Source organism: Arabidopsis thaliana, chromosome 4 (assembly GCF_000001735.4).
Source record: "Arabidopsis thaliana chromosome 4, partial sequence".
Taxonomy (NCBI): domain Eukaryota; kingdom Viridiplantae; phylum Streptophyta; class Magnoliopsida; order Brassicales; family Brassicaceae; genus Arabidopsis; species Arabidopsis thaliana.
In genome coordinates, this window is record NC_003075.7 from 15,176,437 (window position 1) to 15,192,919 (window position 16,483).

The 16,483-nt window shown below is 38.5% G+C and overlaps 8 protein-coding genes, 1 long non-coding RNA gene and 1 other non-coding gene across 14 annotated transcripts; 5 read left to right on the forward strand and 5 right to left on the reverse strand.

The window, feature by feature from the left end:
• Nucleotides 1–18: 18 nt before the first annotated feature.
• AT4G31240 (protein kinase C-like zinc finger protein) lies at nucleotides 19–2,413 on the reverse strand. Of its 2 annotated transcripts, NM_119273.3 has the most exons (4): nucleotides 2,034–2,413; nucleotides 1,446–1,598; nucleotides 877–1,356; nucleotides 19–794 (listed from the first exon to the last, which is right to left on the reverse strand). In NM_119273.3, exons 2-4 carry the CDS (start codon nucleotides 1,548–1,550, stop codon nucleotides 201–203), a joined length of 1,179 nt encoding a protein of 392 aa, NP_567869.1. In that variant the 5' UTR covers nucleotides 1,551–1,598; nucleotides 2,034–2,413; the 3' UTR covers nucleotides 19–200. The 2 variants fall into 2 exon arrangements, with proteins under 2 accessions (NP_567869.1, NP_001320100.1); NM_001342068.1 differs by having other exon boundaries at nucleotides 1,446–2,413.
• A 75-nt stretch (nucleotides 2,414–2,488) lies between these two features.
• AT4G31250 (Leucine-rich repeat protein kinase family protein) lies at nucleotides 2,489–5,501 on the reverse strand. Its single transcript, NM_119274.5, has 3 exons — nucleotides 4,646–5,501; nucleotides 3,526–4,212; nucleotides 2,489–3,438 (listed from the first exon to the last, which is right to left on the reverse strand). The coding sequence occupies exons 1-3, from the start codon at nucleotides 5,313–5,315 to the stop codon at nucleotides 2,765–2,767; spliced, it is 2,031 nt and encodes a 676-aa protein (NP_567870.1). The 5' UTR covers nucleotides 5,316–5,501; the 3' UTR covers nucleotides 2,489–2,764.
• Nucleotides 2,696–4,367, forward strand: AT4G31248. The gene has a single exon (NR_142381.1). It is a non-coding gene; the product is annotated as an other RNA (long non-coding RNA).
• A 655-nt stretch (nucleotides 5,502–6,156) lies between the features above and the next one.
• On the reverse strand, nucleotides 6,157–6,570 carry AT4G31260 (uncharacterized protein; the record flags this gene model as incomplete). The annotated part of the gene is made up of 1 exon (NM_119275.2): nucleotides 6,157–6,570. Exon 1 carries the CDS (start codon nucleotides 6,349–6,351, stop codon nucleotides 6,157–6,159), a length of 195 nt encoding a protein of 64 aa, NP_194854.2. The 5' UTR covers nucleotides 6,352–6,570.
• A 77-nt stretch (nucleotides 6,571–6,647) lies between these two features.
• Nucleotides 6,648–6,720, forward strand: AT4G31265. The gene has a single exon. It is a non-coding gene; the product is annotated as a tRNA-Arg (tRNA).
• A 31-nt stretch (nucleotides 6,721–6,751) lies between these two features.
• Nucleotides 6,752–8,525, reverse strand: AT4G31270 (sequence-specific DNA binding transcription factor). The gene is made up of 3 exons (NM_119276.3): nucleotides 8,449–8,525; nucleotides 7,614–8,082; nucleotides 6,752–7,285 (listed from the first exon to the last, which is right to left on the reverse strand). The coding sequence occupies exons 2-3, from the start codon at nucleotides 8,065–8,067 to the stop codon at nucleotides 6,855–6,857; spliced, it is 885 nt and encodes a 294-aa protein (NP_194855.2). The 5' UTR covers nucleotides 8,068–8,082; nucleotides 8,449–8,525; the 3' UTR covers nucleotides 6,752–6,854.
• Nucleotides 8,526–9,338: 813 nt separating this feature from the next.
• Nucleotides 9,339–12,048, forward strand: AT4G31290 (ChaC-like family protein). The gene is made up of 9 exons (NM_119278.6): nucleotides 9,339–9,818; nucleotides 10,399–10,523; nucleotides 10,641–10,717; nucleotides 10,829–10,885; nucleotides 10,966–11,022; nucleotides 11,112–11,152; nucleotides 11,269–11,340; nucleotides 11,437–11,516; nucleotides 11,652–12,048. The coding sequence occupies exons 2-9, from the start codon at nucleotides 10,415–10,417 to the stop codon at nucleotides 11,840–11,842; spliced, it is 684 nt and encodes a 227-aa protein (NP_567871.1). The 5' UTR covers nucleotides 9,339–9,818; nucleotides 10,399–10,414; the 3' UTR covers nucleotides 11,843–12,048.
• On the reverse strand, nucleotides 9,365–9,569 carry AT4G31280 (uncharacterized protein; the record flags this gene model as incomplete). Its single annotated transcript, NM_119277.1, has 2 exons — nucleotides 9,365–9,449; nucleotides 9,493–9,569. The coding sequence occupies 2 exons, from the start codon at nucleotides 9,567–9,569 to the stop codon at nucleotides 9,365–9,367; spliced, it is 162 nt and encodes a 53-aa protein (NP_194856.1).
• Nucleotides 12,049–12,307: 259 nt separating the features above from the next.
• On the forward strand, nucleotides 12,308–14,781 carry PBA1 (N-terminal nucleophile aminohydrolases (Ntn hydrolases) superfamily protein). Of its 3 annotated transcripts, NM_001203950.1 has the most exons (9): nucleotides 12,312–12,365; nucleotides 12,489–12,593; nucleotides 12,769–12,845; nucleotides 13,038–13,093; nucleotides 13,188–13,260; nucleotides 13,762–13,873; nucleotides 14,015–14,088; nucleotides 14,195–14,269; nucleotides 14,368–14,781. In NM_001203950.1, the coding sequence occupies exons 2-9, from the start codon at nucleotides 12,491–12,493 to the stop codon at nucleotides 14,497–14,499; spliced, it is 702 nt and encodes a 233-aa protein (NP_001190879.1). In that variant the 5' UTR covers nucleotides 12,312–12,365; nucleotides 12,489–12,490; the 3' UTR covers nucleotides 14,500–14,781. The 3 variants fall into 3 exon arrangements, with proteins under 3 accessions (NP_194858.1, NP_001190879.1, NP_001031759.1); NM_119279.5 differs by having other exon boundaries at nucleotides 12,308–12,593; nucleotides 14,368–14,720; NM_001036682.1 differs by having other exon boundaries at nucleotides 12,327–12,593; nucleotides 13,759–13,873; nucleotides 14,368–14,717.
• Nucleotides 14,782–14,783: 2 nt separating this feature from the next.
• On the forward strand, nucleotides 14,784–16,160 carry AT4G31310 (AIG2-like (avirulence induced gene) family protein; the record flags this gene model as incomplete). Of its 2 annotated transcripts, none has more annotated exons than NM_001342069.1 (5): nucleotides 14,784–15,007; nucleotides 15,097–15,169; nucleotides 15,389–15,481; nucleotides 15,584–15,667; nucleotides 15,752–16,160. In NM_001342069.1, the coding sequence occupies 5 exons, from the start codon at nucleotides 14,883–14,885 to the stop codon at nucleotides 15,899–15,901; spliced, it is 525 nt and encodes a 174-aa protein (NP_001329120.1). In that variant the 3' UTR covers nucleotides 15,902–16,160. The 2 variants fall into 2 exon arrangements, with proteins under 2 accessions (NP_001329120.1, NP_194859.2); NM_119280.2 differs by having other exon boundaries at nucleotides 14,889–15,007.
• Between the last annotated feature and the right edge of the window lie 323 nt (nucleotides 16,161–16,483).

Genomic DNA, 16,483 nt, shown 5'->3' on the forward strand with positions numbered 1-16,483 from the left:
ATACTTGCAAGAAAATGTAAAAACAGAATATAATTTTATTAATGAAATAAGCATGTTAATTGTACAAACAGAAGATATAATTACAATGTTGATCCTAATTCCTCAACTTTGAGTTTTACATGACAACATTACATATCACGATTCTTTGTCTACTAATATTACAAAATCTTTCAGACAAATCACGACGACCGTCTCTTTTGCTAAACCAATAATGCTTCTTCTTCTTCCACACATGTAGGATGAAGATCATAATCACAAGCATTGCAAGAAAACGCCCAAAACCTGCCTTGCTTCTTACAGAAATCACACACATAAGCTTTCGCCATATCCAGTTTTAGCTCGTGTTCATGCTTGTTATCTTTCACTTTCCTTGGAAGTGAATCACCTTCCTTCTTCAAACAAGCTTTTAACTCAACAATCCTTGATTCCGTGAACGGAAAACTCCTTGATCCATACAATGATACCATCTCTCTCGCGTTTGTGGTCACTGTTTTCTCTTCGGGTCCTATGATGACCAATGCAGGTATGAGTTTGACGTTGAAGATTCTACAAAGATCTTGTCTTGTTCTGTCCTCATAAGGTATTGCAAGCCATGGCATGTTGGTCATGTTGATGTTAAACTCTCTTGAGTCTCTGTCTGTTGAAATTAAGATGACTTCAAAGGAGCCTTTATCTGTAGTCGCCAGCTCATTGTACACATCTACGAGTTGAGAAGTGAAAGATCGGAAAGGCGGACACCAGTGTGCACCAAAGTACAACCCTATGGTCTTTCCCACAAGTTTAGAAACTAGCACCTGCATAACGTTCGTAGACATAATCTTATAGGATCGTTAGATGAGACCAGATATATGAAATCTATAAATGAGTTCTTTTTACCTTGCTTCCATTTCTGGCAACAACGTAATTTCGGGACTCGTGAGTAAGGAGTTTCTCCAACTGTCCTCCAAGGCGTTTGGAGTCATCGATGGCTTTGAGTTCTTCTTTTCGCTTTTTAGTGAAAGGAAAGGCTTCAGAACCATAGTCTTCAATTAGACCAATTACATCTTCAGCGACTGAGATTTCATCTGAATATAGAGGAACCAGTGACGGGATACGAGAAATTCCGTACTTGTCCCTTAATTTGTTGAGTAGGCTTAAATTGAAGGGAACTGCAAGCCATGGCATGCACCAGAAATGTTCATAGAATGAAGTCATATCATGATCAAATGAGACAAAGATGATCTCGAGTTCTTCTCCTCGGTTCTGAAGATTTTCGTAGAGTTTTATCAGCTCTGGAGTGAAGTCCTTGCAGGGCCTGCACCAGATTGCAGAGAAGAAGAGACAAATCGTCTTACCATGAATATATTCCAACGGCACCTGATTGAAGTGAGCTTACAGAGTATAAAAGACCAGACAATTATACCAAAATATAGTGCAATATAATAACGAGAGAGCAAAAGCAGTACCTCTCCACTATGCGACAAAAGAAACTCAATCCCTTCAGCTGCTAGTATAGAGTAGAGATCACCACTTTCAGGAAACTTAACTTGGTAATCAGCTGATACTGCCATCTAAACTGCAACACCACTATGCTCTTTAAGCTGCTTCTGATCAGAAACCTAAACCAACATGAGAAAACATGCTTCATCAAGAACATGTACCTTAGCCTTATTGTACGAGTACATGCTATTACATATCCAAAACGGCTCAAGCTAATTCCAGCTCGAAAGACTTCTAAAGAAATGAGCATATGTGTTGTAGTTAAGTACTACTTGTGAAGACTGAGATGTTCTATACAGTTCTACAGTAAAACCTGAGTTCTTATTCTGGATCAAAAAAAAACTAAGGTCCATCCCTTCATGAACACATGAAATGATCAAACATACAGAAATACATATCAAGACCAGTTACAAAACATCAGAAACCCAGAACAAAACTTGAAGGAACATACAACTTTAAAAAACTGAAACAGAGACCAATTATAACAGGGTTTACAGACGATGAACTGTCTCAGATGGCCTGTTGAGAAAAGTAATAAACAAAACTTAACATACCTGATACCAGAGAGATGGTGGTATAACCTTTGATACGAGGAAACTATACCGAAACAAGTTTCAATACAGAGTAGATTGTAACAAAATTTCCACACAGGTTTAATCCTTATTGATGATATGCCTCTCGGTTGATTAAGCTTGTAAATTCCAAGAAAAGGGGATAAATGAAATCACATGGGGACAAGGAAATATAAATAGAAAAAAAAAAGATATAAACTTAAACTTTATTGAAGTCTCTCTCAAAAGAACAAGTAAAAGTAAATCAAAATATCCTCAAAGAATATACCATCTACAAGGTTAGGTTACCCAATATCTAAAGCAACAAGCTTGTGAAAACCATTAATTTTATATTCTTGCTTATCTCAACACTGCATCAGAAAGTGGACAAGTTGAATACGAAATGGACATAAAAGACATTCTTTTGCGTCTAGATGATACCAAAGTATGGCACGAAATTAATATTCACAAAATGGGGAAATAGCTGAAAAGTGAAAAAATCAACAAAAGAACAAAAGCTTGAAGCTTTACTCATCAATCATATCTGTTAAAACTAGGGGGAAAAAAACTGAATGCGAATAAATAACCCTGGCAATAAAAAATAAAAAGTAATTCTCATTACCTACAAACAAAGACACGAACTTGATCAACAAATATCAAGGAAACGAGAATTAGATGAAGAATAAGACTAGTGGAAAGACCAGAGAGAGATACAGGCCTTTCAATGGAAGCTATTACATGAGTGAGAACTCCTCAGTCATAGCTCTTGAAGAACGATGATCACCATCACTAGCAGTCACGTATGAAGATCGAACACTCTCTTGACCTCCACCAGCATCTCTATCAACCTCTTCTATTCGATCAACAGCCTCATGAAGCTCAATTCTCTTCTCAATATCCCAATCACAACATCTCAACCCGATCTTAAGCAGCTTCAACATTTGTGCTTCGTGCTCTTTCCCTGCTTTCATCTCCTTATCAAACACATCAGCAGTCCACTCGGTTCTCGCTACAGACTCAACCCAAGCAGCTAACTCATCATCAGCTCCTTTCCCTTGCCTGAGATAATTCGCCGGAAACTTCCCTGTCAGAATCTCAAGAATCAAGATTCCCAGGCTCCACACATCTGATCTTCTCGAAGTCCTATCCTGCTGAGTGAACTCAGGTGCCTTGTAAGCCACCATGAACTGCTGTGATTGATCTCTGTTAACAACCGGGACAAGAGCGTAGTCCGTAAGTAGAGGCTCGAAGTTAGGATCAAGCAACACATTGGAAGACTTGAGATGGCCATGAGGAAGATTCAAATCAGGGAACACTCTATAGAGATAAGCCAATCCTCTCGTAACTCCTCTTACAATCTTCAATCGAATCGGCCAATCCAAAACCACTTGACCTGGTGTTCGGTTAGCTGCAAAATCAATCCAACAAAACTCATCAGATTCCTCATTTCATTGGATGAAGATAAACAGACACTTAGAGAGTTCCATAATATTACCATGGAGGAGATTAGCGAGGCTTCCATTGGAAATGTAATTGGTAACGAGAAGCTTCTCTTCTTTTCTGTAATAGAATGCAATCAACGGAAGGAGATTAGGGTGAGACAATCGTCCGATCTTCTTCATATGATCGTAAAACTCTTCTCTCCCGATATTACTCATAAACCTAAACCGTTTCACAACCACCGCACGACCACTCGATAAAGCCGCTTTGTACGAAGATCCAAATCCGCCGCTTCCGAGAACCTCCGCCGATGCACGGAGCATATCCTGAAGCGTGAACCTCTCCTGATCATTCCTAACGAAATGTAGCTTCCGTTGATCTCCTCGTTTGTCTTCATCTGGAGAGAGACCTCCCACGGATATAGCTCCTGATGTTGCTGTTGAATCTCGCTGCACAGTTTCATTAGCTAGTTTTCTGTAGACCTTGGAGTCCTGTGAGCTCTTTTCACTGTGTTGTTGTTGCTCGGGTTGTCCGTAGACTTGTCCGTGAAAATGGCCGACGCCGTGGTTTTGGATTTGGTCTTGTCCTTTGCCTTGACGGCGGCTGAGAATGCAAACGGAAAGAAAGACGGTAATGAGCACTACGACGGCGAGGATGGTGAGGGCAAGGAGAAACACGGTGAAGAACGGCGGACGAGTGTATCTGCACGGAAGCAATGGCGCTCCACACAGCCCCTTGTTACCTGTTTTAAGGCCCAAACGAATTATTTAATTAACATCATACATGGCCCATTTATCAATAGGCCCACTAATAATCATTTCAAAGAGAGTATTTTCCACAAATATTTTGTCAAAAGAAGAAATAAAATTTCATATTGTAACTTTTACATGCAAACATTTTTTTTTATTACATGCAAAATTTAATGCCTAATAACGTGCTCACTACTACTCACCAAAGGCTCCAAGACCAATATGTTCAAATTTTCCCATGAATAGTGATAATTACATAAAGTCTAGTCCTTAGGAAAATTTTCACAAATGTTGTGTGTTGCCAGTATATATATATATATATATATATATATATATATATATACATCAGATTATAATATGAAAGATGTTCAGATGATAATTAATCAAAGAAAAATAAACAGATTTGATGATGATGATGATTCATACCTGAGAAGAAAGTGATGTTCATAAGGCCGAGAGTTAACGGAATTCGACCCTCTAACTGATTGTTAGCAACGTTAACGGTGACGAGATTCTTCTGTTTAAACGCCGGTATTTTCCCGGTGAACATATTATCCTCAAGATTCAGCTCAGTAAGCTTCGGCAATTTCCCTAACGACTCCGGAATCTCACCGGAAAACCGGTTTCCTTCAAGATGAACCTTCAGAAGAGCCTTCATCCCGGAGAACAAATCACCGTCTATCTCACCGGTAAACTGGTTATGCGCAAGGTAAAGATGCGCCAACGAAACAAGCCCGTCGATTCCACGAGGGATCTTTCCCTCGAAATGGTTACGCATAAAGCTGATACTCTTGAGACCGCGGATGGACCCGAGCGCTTGAACATCAAGCTCACCGGAGAGGCTCATGTTCTCTAGACGGAGAGCGAAAACGGAGCCGTTTGAACACATCACTCCTTTCCATTTCGAGTCACTTCCTTTATCACCGGAGCAAGGAGGCTCACCAGAGTCCCATCCACCGAGCGAGCTGGCGTTCACGAGAGATGACTTGAACTTCAATAGAGCATCAGCATCACCGTCGCCGTAGATAGGAGAAACGAAGAGCAAGACGATCAATAACAGAGAGTATACGATCGGGAATTTGTCATCACGGGTCATTTCGGTGAAAAATAATCGAAATTTTTGGGATTTGAGAGGAAGAAGAGAGATTTATACGTCGGAAGACGTATTTGTTGGACGGCTTCTCTATGAATTAATCAAATGAGAGGAGACTTGCCGGAAGAAGTATGAAAGGACGGCTGATGGTGAATGACAGCAAAGGTCAAAGCACACAATCGTTTTCGCCAACAACGTGGAACCAAGTACTGTGTAAGCTTGTCCATGGTATGATTACTCATAGATTTTTTATTATATACCTTGATTACGTGTGTTTATATATGTACTAGATTTTTGTAACCAAAATATGATTAAGAAATTCAAATGTATTGCATTCCACATTATTTATCGCGCAAATATTACTAGTTGCTATTTTTTATTTAGTCTAAAATATATACGCAATCCAAAACATAGTGTAGTTTCATGGATTTTCTTATAGATATCCTTATTTTGTTAATTTATGTTGTAATGTTTATATATCTTTCCATAACCAAATGGCCTCTATCAGATTTAGCGATCTTTTAAAGTGCAGAAATGCTTTATTTTGAAGCTTTCTTGTTGTAAACTTGTAAATTGTAATCATCACCAATCAAATACTTTATTTTGTTGTGGAGCAAAGAACGGTGTGTTACTCAATCCTGCAATGTCTGAAATAATATCCCTTTATCAACGACAGCTTTTTGTTCTACAAAACTTTTGGCTCCATATTTCATGTCAAATTAGGAGCTTGGTAAACATAAAACAGTTAATTAAAAAGTGTAAAACTAAAACCACGCTCGTCTTGTATAGGTCGTTATAAATGTGTGTGTTTTGGATGGCGATCCCTTTATTTCGTAATTGATATTCAGACAGAAAATATATTTGGAGTCTGGACGGAAGCGAGAACACCACCGCAAGATCGGATATCTTGAATTGGAATTTCAGACTTAACTTTGTCTGGGTATAAGCTACGAATGATAGAACCGGCTGCTTTGGAGGCAATGAGGAAGCTCTCCAAGGAGTTTCTTCCTCCAGGTACTTTTGACTTCAAGCCCATCATTGCGTGATCCGGATGCTTTGAGGGCTCATCTTATGGATGCCATGAATCAAGCGAGAGCTGTGCCAAAGCCATAATTTATCTTCTTCTTTTTTGCAGTTTGCAACATTCTCTGAACAAATTCTATGTAACCTCTTACTATGTTACTTATGACATTGTTAAATCTTATACACTTTGGGGACACCAAATCCACAAGCTGGTAAGATACTAAAGAACATTGGGATATATTGCATAGCTTGAAAGTATAGAATCAGTACGAATTATTATACAAAGTCGATTTCCAATTGTTAAACACAAAAGACTCCATGGCCCAATGGATAAGGCGCTGGTCTACGAAACCAGAGATTCTGGGTTCGATCCCCAGTGGAGTCGGATTTTTATGCTTTTGCCCTGTTTTGTATGTATACTTGACAGATTACAGACAGCTTTTGAAAGTCTACAAGTCTACAACATTATTACGATTCATGGCTAAGCATTTACAACTGATAGTTTATTCACATTGTAAATCACTCGATTTCTTGTGGAACTTCATGAAGCCTATTAAGGGTACTAACAATTTCACTCAGACAACCGATGAGCTCGTCTCCTTGCTGTCTCACAGACTTCAACTTGTCGTCCATACTAACACCATCCTTTGTTTCATTATCCTTTGCTAGATTTCTCCCGACTATCGCATGTATCAAGTCAATTTTATAACTTAGCTTCGCTTCCATCACTTCTACATCCTCTTCTATGTTCATTGTTTCATCTTCTTCTTCATCTGTGGACATATCTTCCACCGGCTTCTTCTCTCCCATGGTTTTGTTCTGATGGGTTGCTTTTGTAGTTATAGGTTTCTCTCGAGTGTTTACTTGAACTCGGCTAGTCCGTGGCTCTTCTTTCTTTGTCTCCTTCATGACCATTGTTCGCTGTCTTGATCTTTTTGATCCTACAAAAGCTGAATTTAAAACCAGAGTGATTCAAATGGTTAGCATAAGAAGAGTGTCAGTGTGTCAGTGATTCTGGACTGATCCGAGTAACTCCAAATATAGCAGTTCAGAGTTTACCTGAAGATGGTGACTACAAAAAGAGCAATATAATCATAGTGTAGCTCACGGTAGCAAAGTGTTCTACATATATTTCAACTATAACTACACCGACAATTTTCGTCATTCTGTATCTTGAAGAAGTGAATAAGTCTGTCTATGCACTATTTGTTCTTAAGATTCCTTAAAGGCCTAGTTTCATTTAGTAATGGGGCAAGAAAAGGATAGTGTATAGTGTACCTAATTCAGCAGAGAGATCAACAACGTCTTGCGCTTCAGGGTCACTATCAGATTCAGTCCCAGCTTTTTCATCTTGGATCATCACAACCGCATTGATGGCTTCAAAAAGCTCGATATCGATATCCCCCGGGAGATTAAGTAACTTCCTCTTGTCACTACTCAGGGACCAATAGGAACGACCAGTGCCTCGGTACTGAGATTCCCACTTCTTGATCTGATTGTAATCAGACATCAAAGAATCCCATTTCCTCCTGCATTGGTTTAGATTTCTGCTAACATCCAAAGCGTTGCAGTTCTCTGTGATCATTGTCCATTTCTGGAAGCTAGATAAAGCATTCGAACAATCGGCTTCAACCGCAGCGATCTCATTCACGAGGACTAGACAATCTTTGACTGCCCATTCTGGAGCAACTTGAGACCGTGTTCTCCGTGAACCTGAAGTTCCTTCCTCCATCCAAAAAGGCTTAAACTGCAATTTGGTTTACCAACCTCGTTAATATCATCATCATCAGTAAAGACATTACAACATAACTGTGATTTGAAACTCTAATAAAACCTATTGTCAATGAACAATAACCAAAGAGGTGCATCTTCATGTTTCTGAGTTTTGTATAAATCTGAGAATGGTAAGCGATATTGAAATTCAGGAACTAAAGTACACAGATAAACTCCACAAAAAATGCAGCTAGATTTTTCAACATTGAAGAATAATAACTCGGTACCAAACAAATCAGATACAAAATTCAAACAAGAATCCAGACGAACACGACTGGAGAATTCCAAACTGGAGAAAGAAGAAAGAAGAAAGAAGACAACTTTGAGCATAAAAAATTACCAGATCGCCGGAAACTGCTTCTGGAAAACGACACGTCGACGCCAGGCAAGTCACTTTGAAGTTTGCTCCAAGACGATGAGGAACCGAGTGAAGCCGAAGCAAATTTTATTGATGTTATCTGTCAACAGGCCCAAACGTTTTTTTATTGAATTCGGCCCAAACCTATTTTTTTTGTTTAAATGGCCCAAACTATAATTAGATATTGATTTTGAAGAGAAAAATAATTTGTTGTTCTTTGTCAAATTAATAGTATAAATTTTTAGACAAAAATCTTTACTATGAGTCAAGCGAACCCACTTTAACATGTAGTATTTTACTGAACATTTCCAAATTACAAGACCTCATCATCCAATATAGAATACACTCACTCGCCTGATGAGTGATCCAATCCTCAAAAAGCATAGTAACAATTATAATAATGCATTTATTCCAATTTGATATTTGAAATAAACAAAGATATTTTTGTGGAGATTCATCTAGTTTTTGCTTTCTAGAAATATTTTTTATGGTATAATTCGAGAAGAAGCGATTAGTCGTGGGAAACATTTGATAGTTTAGTCTTATTTTTATGTACCAGTGACGTCGGTGATGGCAATGTATGTATATGGCTTTGTGTAACAAATACATTCTGACGTTTGTGTTTTTGTGACTGTGTCTTTGTTTGCCTCAAAATTCAAATTTTAACACTTTTTAAATAAGCCAATAAAAAAAAAAAGGAAAACACTTTTTTGTCTTTAGCTACCAAGGTAGACAAATTATTTGAAACTTGGAATATTTTAGGAATGTGTTTGGCTTCAAAAATAGTGAGATGAACAAATAAATTCTAGATTTTGGATATATGAGTTTCCATAAGAAACAAAACAAATATTTCAATTTATGAATTAGATTAAAAATTTCTTAACATGAGATACCTTGTTTAGAGAACAAAGATATTTCTTTTAGAAACAAGCGTCTTCACCGGCCAGTCACGTGACGAATGGAAAACGGAACAGACAAAAAATCTGCAGAACACAAAAAAAAAAAAAAAACATGCGTGGCATGAACAATACGGTTCGGTCTCCATCTCTCTCTCTATAAATGCTCTTCTTCCCACACATCGCCTCCTCCTCATTAAGATACATCTCGAGAAGCAGAGCAGAGAGAAAGAGATTCCGAGAGAGAGAGAGAAGGAGGGAGAGAAGGAGCTTAGTGGTCTCATTACCATTACCAGCTCCATACGAACCGAAACGACGCCGTTCGCTCAACCCTTTTCTCTGCAATCTCTCTTCCTCCCACGAGTTTCTCAGCTTTTCTCGGATCATCTAATTAAGAGAGGAGATCTTGTCTCACGGTGGGATTGATTTTTCTCTTCACGAAGATCGTGTTCCAGGGTAAAGTTTTGATTTTTATTCATCTTACTCATTTTGGTTAAAGTAGCTTCTGTTCTCAGCGATTTTCTCTGTCTCGTGTTTATGTTTATTGTAGTTCAGGAAATGTTCTTACTGTTCTGTTTGATTATATGATTATTGCACCAAATCTGGCTAGAAAAAGTCAATACCTTTTTCCCTTCTTTCTAGAATTTGGGAACACTGTTTACTAGATTTTTGTCTTTGTTCCAAAAGTTTGTTCATTCATGTCATTTACGGGTTATAACTGCACCACCATTGCTATGGAACGCATAACCTACCTAGAAAATCTTCCTTGCTTTTCAAAATAAAGAAAGGGAGAAGATTTGATTCTTTTATGAACTCTGAGCTGTCCTGAAGAGAACCCAATATTTGAGCTTATCTGTTTACATTTAAAGAGGAAGTGACAATAGAAACGCTGGTCCATCGTGATTTGTCTTACTTGTTTAGCTCTTGTCTTGTCTTTACTACATGGTGCCTTTTTCTGGCATTTACCATCCACAAAATCATGATTTGTGTCTAAATCTTAGATTTTGTCTTTTTTTTTGTGTGTGTGTATGTACAGCAATTAACTGCAGAAAATGGTGATGTGGGTCTTTGGCTATGGCTCTCTTGTGTGGAACCCAGGATTTCACTACGATGAGAAAGTGTTAGGTTTCATCAAGGGATATAAACGTGTCTTTGATCTTGGTAACCCTTTTCTGTTAAGATAACAGTTTTGGTTCTTTGCGTATTTGATTGATTTATCTATTCGTCCCAGCTGTTGATTATTGATTGATTGATTTGTGTTTTGATTTGACTTGGTAGCTTGCATTGATCATAGAGGTACACCAGAACACCCTGCAAGAACTTGCACCCTCGAGAAAGCTGAAGAAGCCATATGCGTAAGTAGCTATTCTTAATATGTGTATAGGATCTTAGAGTCTGTTCATGAGGCCTGCTTGTTACTCACACATTATTCTTTTCTTACTAACATTCCAATACTTTCTTGACAGTGGGGTACTGCATTCTGTGTCCGTGGAGGACCAGAAAAAGAACGTCTGGCTATGGAGGTATGTCCTTGCATCTGAAAACTAGATCGCTTGATGTATCATGGTCATGCCTTTGTGTTGATCTTTCTATTTGTACACAGTACTTGGAACGTAGAGAGTGTGAATATGATCTCAAGACAAGTGTAGACTTTTACAAGGTGAGTCAGGACTCAGCCGAGATTATTGAATAAGCCTATTATTCCTTATGCTACTAAAAATTGACCTCAAAAGTTTCTTCCTTACACAGGAAGATGATCCTCTAAAGCCAGCTGTAACTGGAGTGATAGTGTAAGTTGTTTCCTATGACACGGATCCATCAACAGCTGTTCTCACATCGATTTTTATTTTCTTCTACAAATCTTTGTGTTGTGATTTTGATGGATGCATTTCTTTACAATCTTCAGATTCACTTCTACTCCTGACAAGGTCTCCAACAAGTATTATCTCGGACCTGCGCCATTAGAAGACATGGCAAGGTATACACTTAGCTTCCAGCCCAATTTCTTCTGTTCCTTTAGTTTATGTGCCAGATTCTTGTCCTCACACTTAGCTGTTATTTTGTATATTCAAAGACAAATCGCGACAGCCAATGGACCATGTGGTAACAACAGAGATTATCTCTTCCTGCTCGAGAAGGCAATGCACGACATTGGTTAGTCCAAGCTCCATTTGAAGTCTTTATATGAATAGAACATCTGCCCAGGCTTTGTAGTCAAAGGTTCTGACCTTGATGGTTTTAAGAGAGACATTGTTTTTGATGTGTTAAGCCATTTTTTATTTCACACAGGGCATGAGGAGGACTATGTTATAGAGCTGGCAAACGAGGTGAGGAAGGTTCTGGCCGAGTCCTCGACTAAGAAGGTGACACCGGTGAAGGAATCAAGAGCAAGCCGTGTAGCTAACAAGTCGAAGAACAATGTCCCCACGGCTCATCAGATACTACCTCATCATCCAGAAGCTGTTGCCACTACAATATAACTCTTGTAGTTTTCTTCTTAATTGGCTTTAGAGATGAGTGAAATCAGGTCTTTTTTTTAATAATAATAACAAAGTAAGTTTGTTTTCTGAGTAGAGAAGTGTAATCTTTGTGTGTTTCGAACTTTGTTGTCTTGTGTGTTGTCCTAACGAGTGCCTACTTGTGCACCTTTTGAAGAAGATTAAAGCTAAAACAAAGTTTATAAACTAACGTAAGATCGAACAACATACGTCACATTTCAACAAAATGCAAAACCTTAGAGAAAACTTGATAACATTCCTAATTCCTTCACCGTGGGAGCAAATAACTGAAATGTGTATCGAGCTTGTATTTGGAAGATCCATGGACAAGTAGGTATTGGGCTTGTATTTGGAAGGGCCATGAGGACAAATATGTATTGGGCTTTTATTTGGAAGGTCCATGAGGACAAATAGATATTGGGCTTTCACGTTTTTTATCTGTCGCCTAACAAAACAAAAAAAAAAAGTAAAACCAAAAAAAAGAAAGGAGAGAGGCCGACTTGGGGTATAAGCCAGAGTTCTTCTTCTTTTTCAAGCTTCTTCTTCTCATCAGTCATCACCGGAATCTAATTTATACTCGCAAAACTCAGCGATTCGTTTCGTTTCTGACAAGTTTCCAATTCTACAGCAATGGATCTCAATCTCGATGCACCTCACTCCATGGGAACGACCATCATCGGCGTCACTTACAATGGAGGTGTCGTCCTCGGAGCCGACTCACGTACCAGCACCGGTGAGATTTCCCCCCTTCTCTACTTTTCTAGGGTTTTAGTTCCTCTTCGTTGGGTTTGTATTTGAGTTTTGTTTTCGTTTCAATCGGAACAAAGAATAATCCTAATCGATTGTTCTATTTGGGTAATTTAGAGAAAGCTGTTAAATTTGGGATCTGTTGTAAATTACTCGCGCAGGTATGTACGTAGCGAATCGAGCTTCTGATAAGATTACACAACTGACAGATAATGTCTACGTCTGCCGCTCTGGATCGGTAATAATCTCTCTTAGGGATTTCATTTTTGTTTTTGTTTGACCTGTTCTGCTGTGGAAACTGTTTAGCTTGCTAGACTTCTTATTGAATCTCTTTTGCTTACTGGGTTTCTTACTCGAATGTTTGTTGTTCTTGATTTACTTGCAAATGGGATATTGATTACAACAAGCTCTCTTCTTGTTCCTTTTGCAGGCTGCTGATTCTCAAGTTGTATCTGACTATGTCCGCTACTTCCTTCACCAGCATACGTGAGTGTCTTGATTGACGAAGCTGCATGACTTGATACTTATGCTATCTTATATATCCGGATGATTTAATAATTCGTTTTCTTATGATTTGCAGAATTCAGCATGGACAACCCGCAACTGTTAAGGTTTCTGCCAACCTTATCAGGATGCTCGCATATAATAACAAGGTACAAGTTTGCTTTTAAGCTTGCCGTTTGGTTTGGTTGTTTTACCAGCAATTTAGACTAAGAGTAGTGAGGAATGTGGATGTTGTTCCATTTTCTTGTAGAGAAAACATACCCATACTCGACTCAATCACGGATAACTTTTGTTTGGAAGTTTGACCCTGGGAAATATGACAGTTTGCTTATGTTTTTATTGCTTTATTATGACTAAAGCTGAAAATTTTGGGGCATAGAGATTGATGTTACATGTCAAACCTAGGATGCTAGTATTTATGAATCTCTTGTTGTTCGTAGTGTTACTGTTATGGTTGTTCTCTAGTCTAAAGTACGAACACTATTAATGGAAATGTAGAAAGTCTCTGTTGTAATGCTACTGTATGTAGTGCTCAAGAAGTATCTCAGTTTTCTATACTCCAAATCATATCCAGTTTGTTATTGTATGGTGATTCCTTGTTTTGATTACATGGATTGTTAACTGAAACATTGTATGTCTTTGTTGAGCAGAACATGCTCCAAACTGGTCTCATCGTTGGAGGATGGGATAAATATGAGGGTGGGAAGATCTACGGGATCCCACTCGGTGGAACTGTAGTCGAGCAACCGTTTGCCATTGGAGGTAAAAACTATATTGTTATGAGTCTTATGATATTTAGGTTTTAACAAAGATGTATTCGATTAATTGGTCTTTGCTATTTACTAACTTGAATGGTCCCTTTGCTTCTGTTAACAACTAATGGAATTGTGTGTGTTTGTGTAGGCTCTGGTTCGAGCTATCTCTACGGGTTCTTCGACCAGGCTTGGAAAGATAACATGACCAAAGAAGAAGCAGAGGTAACGCGGTTCACATCACTGTATCTGCATATGCAAAAATCTCACAAACCCCATTTGTATAACTGGTCGTTGCTATTGTATTTACGCTTGTGTATTTATATTGCAGCAACTTGTTGTGAAGGCGGTTTCACTAGCCATCGCCCGTGATGGAGCCAGTGGTGGTGTCGTACGGACTGTCATAGTAAGATCTTTCTCTGACCAGAAGCTCGCTGAAGCGAAACTTATGTAACCTCCTTAATGGTACTTAATTGGCAAACTGTTTTTGATGTTTTTGAACAGATCAACTCAGAGGGAGTGACGAGAAACTTTTACCCTGGAGATAAGTTGCAGCTTTGGCACGAAGAATTGGAGCCCCAAAACTCACTCTTAGACATTCTGAACGCTGCTGGTCCTGAACCAATGGCCATGTGATCTGCAAACAACGATCATTATCTTACTCTGTTGGGCAAACATTTTAGATATTTCATTACAGTTTCCAGTGTCTTTAAGACTTTAAACTCTGTTTGAGGTTCTGTTGTAATGAATGACCCGATCTTTCTGTTTTAAACGGATATCGTGTTTCTTATGGCTATGGTTTTAATTCCTCTGTTCTCGAATCGATCCAGTAGAAATGTTAGCCATCTTCTCCGAAATTGATTTTCAGTTCTTTTTTAGTGACCAAGAGTTTATGGTGAAAAAACATCGTTCAAAATAGTAATCACAACCTTTTATATGCTTGACACGTGGCGGGACAAGGGACACTTGAACTTCTACTCAGTCGCAGGAACTGGACGGAGTAGGAGAGACAAAGAAGGATGAGTATGTTGTCAGGGAAAGCTGCTTACGATCTCTTTGTCTATGGCAGTCTCCAGGAACCCGAAGTCGTATACGTGCTTCTTAATCGCGTCCCTGACCATGTCTCCGCCGTACTCTCCGGCTTGTGCGTTTATCTCTGACTCTATCTGTCTTGATTTCGTTCGTTTTTGGATCCAATTGATGTTTTGATTAACGGCGATTCTGGGATATCAGTCACAGGTTTAGACTCAAAGGCCGTGTCTATCCAACAATTCTACCGGACGGTACCGGAAAAGTCAACGGAAAGGTTCATTAATCATCCCTGATTCCCTTTTTCACATTCGTTTCTTTGTATGTACTATGTATGTAGAAGGATGGAAAACACTAGGACAAGCCATAGAGGAACGTTAAGGCCATTGTTCTTTTGTGTTATTGTGTAGAGACGATTTTGTTGCCCTCCTTGTTTAGTGTATACTGTTAATATTGAGATTTTTCAAAATTTTGAAGTACTGTGTTGGTCTTGCAGGTGCTAAAGGGCATAACAGATGATGAACTGAAGATGTTAGATGAGTTTGAAGATGTTGAATATGACAGAAAGACTGTTGAAGTAATGCTGACGGTAATTACATTTTTGACTGGAACAACTAATTCTTACATATTGGATTAGGTTTTATTAAGATAAGATTCTGATTAAAACCTTTTGATGCTTTGTCATCTGCAGGATACTTCAGAGAAGCTGCAAGTCGAAACATATGTATGGAAGAACAAAGATGATCCGGATCTTTATGGAGAATGGGATTTCGAGGTTTGTAATCTTATACCATATTCTAGCTTATTGTTTTTAGTCTGTGAAAGGTTCAAATCTTTATAAATGTTCACACTGTGTTAGGAATGGAGACAACATGACAAGGAAGATTTCGTAACAGCGACCAAGAAGTTTCTGGAAAATAGGAGATTACCAGAAGCAAAGACGAGGATGGACACATTCAAAACATTCTTTAAGCAGGATCTTGAGAATGGGAAACCTCTGGACTCTTGATGATACTTGCACTTATACTAGAGTGACTGCTATTGCTTCACTTGAAATAAGACTTGTGGAACAATGCTTCTTGGCATGTTTTGAAGAAATCGAATGTTCATGACTTTTGTGAAACTACTAGCGAGAACTGAATTGGGCTTGCATGATCATTTAATCAGACGAACTCGTATGAGTTATGATTTGTAATTTCATTGAAAAGTTACTGTGTTTTTACAAATGATGAGTGCCTTAGAAAATAAGCATATCTATTGTTTCTCTAATTGTCTTTTAGCTCATAACTTTGAATACCAATCTTCTTAAAAGCAGTAAACTATGAGTCATGGACGTTCAGTCACAATAAATTTTTAAGATTCCGAGGCCTATGGTTTGTTCATGTTAGATCTCTTGCTGGATCTTGCTGTCTTTGATATAACCTGCATTTCCTTCTAGTTGCTCATATAATCATAACTATTCAGTATCCTCGAGATCAGGTTCAGGAGATGATTACACATGTGTTATTGAGTGATTGCTTTAGATGGTGGTAAGTCTCAGGGTGCAGATGTCATGTGACTTTTCCGTTTTATCAGATCTCACTGCTTAAGC